A 10,313-nucleotide genomic window follows, 5' to 3' on the forward strand; every position below is an offset into this window, starting at 1 on the left:
ATTTCTAATGAAATTACTTTGAGCAAAATAATGTCAGGCCCAGAAGAAGCACGTGTAATTGTTTATAACAAAACTAGTGCAAAACACGTGTCGGGGCCAAAACATATTTACCCTTGGCGTTTTAATGGAGAATCCCTTGTAAGGTACACATAAACATTTGTAATAAACGCAAATTTGCACATTTGCGCAATCCTAATCCTAATCTTTCATCCTTTACAGGGGGCAAATGAGTGCCATGAGTGTGGAGGGCAGAGGGCAGTATGAGTTCAGTTCCAATGTACTGTGTACATTCTATTTCATCGGTCTACTTCAGTGTGTCTTTAAACCACTGCATAGAATGCTGGTAAACAATAGCCCTCCAGCCCAACAAAACATGGGGCAAGATGCACTTCATAAAAATCACATAGGGAGGTAGCTGAGCAGGTGCAGATTCCAATCCCAGTGAGATGATTTAGCAATTTAATATGCCAGCTGCAGAGATGAGTGTGCAACACTCTGATGAAAATTTCCAAACCCAGTAAGATAGCTCAGCTGGCTAATGCATTTGTTGCTGAGATGCGCTTAATCATCTGGAACGTCTGAACGATTGCACACCCAGCCCCCCAGGAGCTTAGCCCGGCTCGGTCTTTGCAGCTGGGCTGCTATATTTTCAATGGGGTAGTGCTCCCACTCTTTAGGAGGGCTGCTTGTAATGGTTTATTGAGAAGTCACCCTCAACATAGGGAGTTCCTTCCCTCCCGACTCACGTTGCTATGCAACAAATTGCTTAAAAAATAATTGTTTTAGCCCTATCTCAGACACATATCATGCCCCTTGAATACCTCTCCCCTGAGTTAACAATGAGCCAAGAACCAGGCCGGTGTACGGGAAATATATTGGTATTTACTTAAATTAAAAGTAATAGAAATTAGCACGAAAATGTTAAACACCACTTTATCCGTGGCACAACACAATCAACTTCTCTCAGCATTAATAATCACAAAAGTGAGTTAAAAAGAACACAATTACAATTCTAAACTTTCTGCAAAATTCAATTCACAAAATAATTACACTGATAACTAACAAAGGCCCTTATGTAATGTGCAATTTTGATTTTCCTGCAGGCTTAAAAGGGTAGCAGTAGGATTTCAAGATTGGTAAAATACATATTGCAATTATAATTTTGCCCACACTTTTAGTTTAAAATAAACACAGGGTGATTTATCGCTTTGTTTTTAGACCCTGCCCCCTTTGCTTTGGTCTTGGTTGGGAAGTCCGATGTAAAAATTGGAATGCTTTGAGAAATTTTGTATTTCCCACCCCCCCCTTACTGAAAGACCTGTGTTGCAGAAGCTAGATAAAAAGGTTGGACTGATTTAACAACAAAGACACCCCCCTTCCTTAAGAAGTCAGTGTCGGCTGGACAACAAGAATTACCCAATTCAATTATAGGCTATAGTTTTCAGTGCACACTGGAAAGTGAGTTTTAATTTTCGAATTTTAACAAACTTCACCCCGTAGTGTTCTGCCAAATGGGGAATTAATTAAATTAATATTTGTGGTTAATAGGCCAAGGATTGACACAGTTTTGCCCTCCCACCCACTATAAAGGGAAAGGATTCAAGTCAAGCAGACTCCCCACCTTTAGTTTCCCAGAGCTCAGTTCTACTTACATAGCAAGCCTCTGTTTAAGGTTCAGGAAAGCCTTCATCATCTCAGGACCCTCTGGAAAGATAGGGCAGGGGTCTGGTCACTCCACTCTCAAGGATGGCCTCCCGCTCTCCACCATAGGACCCAGTCAGGTTGTGTCCTTCCTAGACTTATAGAGCTCCACCCAGATGTACTCTCAGCAATCTCCTCTGGTGTCTCCATACAGCTGTCAGATGGTAAGTTTCAGCAGCCTTCCTTATGGTCTGTCTCTTCTTTCTGTCCTCCTGTCTTTCTCCCTTTTCTGTCTGTCCCCTGTCCTAGTGCAGCCCCCCCTTATAAAGCAGCGATGACACCACCAATTTTATAATCTTTGGAAGGTACCCTGAAATGATTTCTGCCACTAGGATTGGACAGTTACCCTTCTCTCTCCTCCCAACCGAGCCTCCAAGTCAGGATTGGTTTAGGGGTTTGGGGCAACATATGGCAATTGGCATTTGTAATCACCCCTATGTTTTTCTTTAATTTTTTTGGCAGAAACTAGTTATGTATCACAACTTCATAATGTTACTAGCAACTGTCATACTAAACATATGTTCTGTTTCAGATGATCATGGAGAATAATATAACCCAACCACCAAAACCTTTCGATGTAGCATGGCTATGTGGCACATTTCTGCCGTTTCTATAAAAAGCACAACAGTTATGAATATGTAAGTTATTAAGCATATCCCTAATTTCATTTTCCACCCGCTCACCAACTCTCACATTTGGAAAATGTTCAGATCAGCCAGAAACCTAGTGTAACTGGCCACTAAAGTTCCCAGAGTCACAAGTAACTGCATTTTATATCCCCCAAATCTCCTGGAAATTACATTTTAAAAAGAATGGTACAAAATTGAAATCAATCCACATTATGGTTGCTGAGAAAAAGGCCTAAATGATAATAGTAATTTTAAAATGAATTGTGAATCTTCCTGTGGGAAAAATGGCAATTTCTGCCTTCCGGCTACTAGTTTTCCCTGGGTCAGCCTGTGCCTTTATCAGTCTCCTTCGTGTTGGAGGCTTGCTCTTTGAAGTGGGTTCCCCCATTTTCACACATACTAGTTGTGCTCCAGCCAAGGGTGATTTTTCTTGAAGTCCATGCTTTCAGAGCCAGCAGGTCTGGAGAACGCTGAACGTTGACGCCTTTAGCAGACCATTTTATTGTGGTTGGTCATTAAATGGGAGATGTGGCATCCAGGCTGAGAGTGGGAGTTTTCCTTTGTGAAGTTGTGCCCACAGCCAGCAAAAGGGTTTGCCTTGGGCTGACGTTTTCCATGAAGACAAAGTGGCTCTTCAAATGTCATTGGAGTTTTGTGGGTGAAACATAATATACATTGCTCTTTTGGTCAACCGACACATCATGTTTTGTTTTCCGACATTTTCCTGTGCGGAGTGATATTTTTTCACTTTTACCTTTAAACCCGTTTTTATATGCACACACATGTGCAGGCCGTTTTTCTTTTCAATGTTTAAAAATCCTGTTTTCCATGTGACTGGATCTTTGCTTCCTTCTTTTCTGAATTAACATGCTGTTTGTCCATTGGTAATGACAGGTCGGCCTCTTTCCACGTGGCTCTTTAACTTCACTTGAAAAACAAACAAATTCCAGGCCATTTTTGTTTCATGGTTTAAAATGCCTGCCATTCATGTGAAAGGGACTTCTGTTAGAGGCCTTTAAATGCACCCTGCATGCTTTACCTATTAGCGGGCAGTACGTGCCCAGCTTAGCAGTGCTTCTACACATGTAAACTGACAGTGCAGGCACCACTTGGCAGGACAGCTAGCTAGAAGTTCATTGTAGCAATATATGAGATTACATTTGGGCTGTTCTTTTATGCTACTTGGCATTTGTACAGCACTTTGCTGCCATTGGTGTCTCCTGGCAATGCTGGAATGTCTCTTGACAGAGCATTTAAGCTGAACTGTGCAGTACTAGGTTACTTAACGTCAGAGGTACTTCACGTGGGCCCGCTTGAGCATTTATGCTAGCTGCTGCTCATATAGTCTGTGCAAATACAGACCACCTTTTGTAATGCCTGCTGGTGCACTCCAAGGCATTTTTTCTCCCAGGCAGGCCTCTGCCTTGACCAAGATTTCATTTCCATGGCACACCACTGGCCATCACTCCTTCAGGCACAGGTAGGGTTACAGCTTAAGTTCTAATGAAGTTGGGGAAATAGACCTTCATCCTACATAGGCAGTAACACGGTTTGTGTTATTTACAAAAGCAGCAACTATGGTCTTTGAAAACACCTACACGTAGCACGATTGAGCTGCCTCATTGGCCCCGGTAGAGAGCTGTAGCCAGCCCCCCACTATCGTACCTAAAAAGATGGAACAGCACAAGACCTTAGTGTTACAAGTGTACACGTAGTCATTCACTGGATTTGGATTTCTCAATTTACAAAATAAAAATACACAATATATAGCCGAACAGCTCCCATGCAATCTTAAAATACAAAACACCCCACAAACACATTGGTTCACATCAAACCAAATATCCCGCAGTGAAAAGCATACACATTTTTTTTTTAAACGACAGTTTCTTAAACCAGCACAGCACACCGTATGAGAAAAGCAATACAAAACCGATAAACATCCTACTGTGCTACCGGCGCTGTGCTCAGTTTCAAAGCTACAGTAACATACTCGGCGAGATTATAAGTAATTATCAGATCACCGTAGTCAATTACAAAGAGCATTGCTTTTTTACATGTTTACAATTTATTGTACTTAAGATGGAAGCAACAGCTTTCGAGCTGCTAAATCGCCTGGGCGTAGAAGTGCATAGGTGGGAGATGGGCGCATGAGCGGAAAAGACACGAAAAAGAGGCACTAGGATAGAGAAAGAGGCAGAGGCGTAGACGGGGCAAGGCCCATCCAAAATCGGTAAAGGCCCGCTTAGCAGTCATGGACGTAATTTTGGGGGTGGGGGGGACAGGGGTGTTTGTCCCGCCCAACTTTCATGGCACACCATTTTGTCCCCATTCATTTGGCTGGGGTGTCTTTTCTTCAGATGTCATGTCCCCCCCAACATTTTCAGCAAAGTTACTCCACTGTCAGCAGCGCTGGGTGCGCACCCACAGATGGTAACGTCACTGCGGTGGGCCCTACTACATCACTTCAGGCCCGATTTAGACACTCGTGGCTGTGAAAAGTAGAGGAAGTGATCGGTTGAGGAGGAGGAGTATGTAAAACGAGAAAATGTGGTGCCAGAAAAAGGAAGCAAACCGATGTAGGCGGGAGGAAGAAGTTGATGGGCAAAATAGGGGCAAGAACTGCGGAAAAAGTGACATTCGTCAACTAAGAGTCTTATTAGAATTCCTGAGGTGGACACAGACTGTTCCCAGGAGACTACTCTCTGAGAGAATTTGGCACCTGCATATTCTGATGCCCAACCTAGTGCGGGATTCACGTACCTATATGGTGTGCGCTTCCACACCGATGCGAGGACCCCACACCAGCGTGGACATTCCACACAAAATGCTTACTCCAATTCCCACCTCCCTCCCAAATCAGTTGATTTTCACGGTTCATGCCCGATTTTCTCGAGCCAGCAAAAAACAGGTGGAATCCATGAAATCCAATGGGAGAACGATTTCTTCTTTATTTAGTTTTGGCGCATACATGACCTTAGCATCACCTACAGGCAAAGATATTGGTGTATTGTGTGTTGAGAAGGATGGCAATGTGGAAACACAAGCATTCATCATCAGGTGTCCTTAGACTGCCTGGTTTTTCTGCCACGTGACATGTTAGGACCATTCTTCCATCATAGCTCATAGGTGGAGCTTTAGCACCACTTAGGGAAAGCAACATTGTTTTGTCTCATGTGTGCCACCTTTAGTTTGGGCTCATAGATGGTCCTTGGGCTCCACCTAGTGAGGCTGCATCTTTTTTGCTCAATGGGTGGCACTTTGTCAGTGACACAGCACTCTGCCATTGAGATGCTTATGGAACCATGCAGATCACTTCCCCAGTCTGTCTCGCACCTGCAGTGACAGCTACCATTACTAATCATTGCCATTCACAAGTGCGTGCAGTACAAATCCCTCATAATCACTGCATATGATAGGATATTTAAAACATGCTTAATACCCAGAGGTTTCTAAGCGCGGACCCGGGGATCGAACCTGTGGTGCTCTGTGTCGTCTTGCTTCCAAAGCGAGCACGATGCCCCTGAGCTATCCTCGCGAGCATATCTGCGGTGAAGGGCACAGGCACACTGGGGAGAACTTGGGTTTCTTAATGCATCTCTGCAGACAAGTAACACTACACACAACTTTTAATGTCCCTAAATATTCACTAAGACCGCAGAACTGGTAACAACTCAAAAATACTGAAATTGTGTTCGTGACAATGTATTCTTTATCCGTTCTAATCGTTTTATTCAGAGAATGATCAAATACCTTCAACTCAAGAGCAATAGGGAGTGAACAAGATTGTGCATTCTTTGGAGAGTTCTTAAAGTGACAGCGCATATTATTGCATCTAAACAATTATGCCATACATTCAATGACACACCGCTCATACATATACAACATTCACCATGTGTTATAACAAACTGTGTGAATTACAAAATCATGATTCCTTTACAACTGCACATTAAACGCACACATATCCTATGGACATTCCTTATTCTCCAACATAAAAATTGTTCTTTTTTGTTGGGCAATATTGCAAATGCCTTCAGACTCATATCCGTTTGTTTTAATGTGTATTGTGCCTTGATACAGAAATGTTTTTCCAAAGCCTTCATCTTCCAACCAAATGTCATGGTATTCAAGCAGACTAGTACTAGTTTCGACTAATAATCTCGAGATGAATTCATAGCCAAGGTATTGTCTTCATCAGGGCCATATCTCTAGCTGAAACATATATATATATACATAATATTCCTATCTGATGTTTACTAATATTATTAACATTCTTACTACTTTCCAAACGCATGCCCTTTTCTTTTAAATGATCAGCAGAATGCTTTTTGTGGAGGAACCTTTGGTAAAGTACACAAAACAAAGCCACAGGAAACAAAAATAGTACAATAAGTTTAAACTTTCTTGTTTATCTTGAACCTCAATAGAGAATTTACATGGACTGACAGATATTGCCTTATTTAAAAAGGCTAGCAACATCTCTTTCATGCAATACCTTGGAATGTGCCCTACTTAGAAACAGAGTAAGTAAATGGTCTTCCTTGATTTGTAAAGGGTTATCCACCAAAACTTCTTTAATACAGTTCTGCCCGCTTTATTAATGATGAATTTGTAATTAACTCTGTTGTAACACTTGATTAATGTCGTATATGCATGAATGGAGTTCCATTTAATGTATTGTCGAATTGTTTACATGCAATAATATGCACTGCCTCTTTAACACTTGTTCAATAAAGAAAGATTGTACCATCTTGTTAACTTCCTGTTGATGTTACATTGAAATGATTTGACCCGTATGTTTACAAAAAACGAACAGAATCAAGATTACCTTGTTCACTTAGATAATTTCAGTATTTTCAGAGCACAAAAATCCCAATTTACTGATCCATTTCTCCTCGAATTTGGAGAGGGATCGGAACTGTGGCAAAGAGCCTGGCAGAACGGTTGCGCAATCGGTCAGGCTCTCTCCCAACTTTCCCTCACACCACTTAGAATGAGCTGGCAAGAGGCAATGGAGAAGAGGAGACTGAGGCAGGGATCATGAAAGGAGTGGAATCGTAGCCTGAGTAAATAAGATTCATATTACATACAGGAGAAAGCCAGGTAAGCGAACTGCGACTCATATATATATATATATATATATAAAAAAAGATGTTTTGACATCGAATGAGCTCCAAATTGTTCATACTTAATTTATTGAAACAAATACAATATACATATACCTTTTTTAGAAACTGGCAATTTCAAACGAAAAATCTAATGGAGTTCCAAATGGAATCTTGCTAAGGAGAATCTAGCAAGTGCAATTAGCGATAATAAGATTGATTTTGGGGCACCATTTGAGAAAAACTTTTGAGATTACAAATTAAGTGAAAACCTTAAGGCTCACAATCTTTCAATCAAACAGAAAAATCATGTCGTCCATTGCAAAGTTACTAAGTTAGAGTGATCAAAAATGCTATTTGGTTTCTTGTTCATTTTATGTTACAGAGTACCAAAATATATATATATATTTTTTTTTACCCTCCTGAGGAACCATTGCCAGTAATGGGGAAACACGTGTCGGGGGTCAATGAATGTAACAATGATTAAAATGAATAAACAATTTTGATCATAACAAAAGAAATTATCAACGAAAATAAATCCAATTTGGAGCGCATAAGACTACAGTGTTTGTACTTTATATCTATAATGAAAAGAGGGAGTGAAAACAAGAAATTGAAATACCAGACAGGGTAAGAAAGAAAAGATAGATAGGGGGTAAAGCAATGCGATACAACGCTGAGAGGGGGACAGGGACAGAGAAAGTGTAGGGGGGCGAAGCGGGCAGAAGAAACTACTGTGCCAAGGAGGGCCAGGAGTGACAGAGGAGTAGTGTGGTGTACTGGGAAGGAGTGTTAAGAGTGGGGAGATAACGTGTGGAATGGGACAAAGCAGAGAGAAAGAGGAGGTGACAAGGAAATGCAGGCGCACAAAAGGACAGTAGAATAGCTAGAAGTGCAGGAGGACGAGATCAGAACGCGAGAGGGAAAAACAGGGTTCAAGTACCACAGAGGATAGTGCAGGAGAGGACGTGTGTGCAAGAGAGGGGAGGGCTATAAAGCGGGTGCAAAACAGCAAAAGAGCAATTTATAAAAGATGGGGCACAGGAGGGAGCAAAAAGTACAGGCGAGGGGAATGAGAAGACAAGATGTCCACGCGAGAGAGGAGAAATGCAGACTAAAAGATAAGGGGGGATGGTGAGAGACATGCAGTAGGAGGAGAGAGGGTGTGTGCATCGGCAGAAGAGCAGCAGCAGCAGAAGAGTGGAACACCCGAGGGAACAAGACACCCTGCAAAGAGGATACAGGGCTGGGGAGGAGATATGTACAGGAAGAGAGAGCTTTATGGGAGGAGGGAGGAATAGAAGGGCGAGGGAGAGAAACACACCACAACGCTGCAGATCAGAAGAGAGAGTTGCAAGAATGTAAATCAGAGGGCAGAGAAGCAGAGCGGGGAGAGGAATGGTTCAGAAGGGCCTGGGAACACGAGAGGAGAGGGCAGAGCTCGGGGAGGGGCGTGGATGCGAGAGAAGAAAATGCGCAGGAGGAGAGAGCCGCGCCAGAGGGTACAGGAAGAGAATAGTGCAGGAGATGCGGCGGGGGGGGGGGGGGGGGGGGCAGAAGAGAGAGTCGGTGGTGGGTGCCCGCGGAGGGATAACCCCCGAGAGAAAGAGTGCCGGCAGAGGGGGTACTCACAGCTTGAACATGTTCTCCATGTCCTTGACCTGCCTGCGGCTGAACTCCTTGAACTCCGTGTACGGGTTGAAGACCTTGCTCTGCCGCGGCCGGGCGCAGCCCTCGTTGATGTCCTGCCGGCGGCTGAGCTTGGCGCTCAGCTCGGGGTCGGCGCTGGCCGTGGCAGGCTTCTCCTCCTCGCCCTCCTCCACCACCACCACCACAGGGCAGGGGCCGTTCTCCTCCGGGCTCGGGGGCTCCGCGTCCCCAAGCTGCAAGCGGCGCTGCAGCTTCTGGGCCAGCTCCTCCGAGGCCATGGCGGTGGCAGGGGCGAGGACACAGTTCTGGTCTGAGCAAGGACCCGGCTGTCAGGTGCCAGTGCAGGGCCACAACTTTATTCTGAAAGTCCGAAGTCTCTGCAGCTGGGTGGGAGGAGTGAGGGCGGAGACTGGCTGGGATTTAAGGCGTTTCTCCTGTCAGCTGTGCTTCCACAGCAAGCGGGAGCTCGCTCTGCTGGCAGGAGGGGAAAAACCCACCCAAAACACGCCTCTCCCCTCTCGCCAGCCGGCAACGCAGCTCACTGCATCATTCCCCCAACCAAGAGAGACAACCCGCTCTCCTCACCGACCCCTGATCCAAGGAAACACAAACCTGCTCTCCTTGCACTCCCTCCTGGGAGATGAAACACAAGCCGCCATCCTCACCGCCTCCCGAGAGTTGAAACACACACCACCTGCTCTCCCCACCTCACTTCGGATGGGGGGAGATGAGGCGAGCAACTGTCGATCTCGCCTCATCTCTCACGGCGGGAAAGACACACTACCTGTCATTACTTCACTCCCGAGTGACCGTTATCCCCACATCACTCTACTGGCCCTGATAGGACACAGGAGAGGCAACCTGGGTCATGGAAGGGCACCTGTTCTTCTCACCCCAGGAAGAAAAAATAACACGAAGACCTGTTCGCCTCTCATCCCAATGAGAAAAAAACGCCTGCTCCCCGAACCCAACCTTTTTGTGGAGGGGGTTTGGCGAGGGTTAGAACCTTCCCATATCACCTCTAGAGACAAACCTAGCCTGCTCCGCCCCCTCAACCTTTCGTCGGGGGAGGTACAGCACGCCCCTCTCTTCTTATAGCAGGACATGAGTGATGGCTGCTGAAGTTAACCACCTAATCTTGGAAGAAAAACAGACTGCTATCAGCGCCTCCCTGCTTGTGGTGTGGGACCCTCCTAAGTGTATTGCCCTTTTAAGGTGGGCAGTGTTATGT

At 44.6% G+C, this 10,313-nt stretch overlaps 1 protein-coding gene across 1 annotated transcript in view; it reads right to left on the reverse strand.

The window, feature by feature from the left end:
- EFHD1 (EF-hand domain family member D1) overlaps positions 1–9,593 on the reverse strand; it is a 372,581-nt gene extending 362,988 nt beyond the window's left edge. The window contains exon 1 of the mRNA XM_069617904.1: positions 9,065–9,593. Coding sequence (XP_069474005.1) covers positions 9,065–9,360 — 296 coding nt within the window. The 5' untranslated portion in view covers positions 9,361–9,593. The remainder of the gene's footprint in view (positions 1–9,064) is intronic.
- Positions 9,594–10,313: the final 720 nt, after the last annotated feature.

The sequence above is a fragment of the Ambystoma mexicanum genome, chromosome 10 (genome assembly GCF_040938575.1).
Source record: "Ambystoma mexicanum isolate Mex_15411 chromosome 10, UKY_AmexF1_1, whole genome shotgun sequence".
Classification (NCBI taxonomy): Eukaryota; Metazoa; Chordata; class Amphibia; order Caudata; family Ambystomatidae; genus Ambystoma; species Ambystoma mexicanum.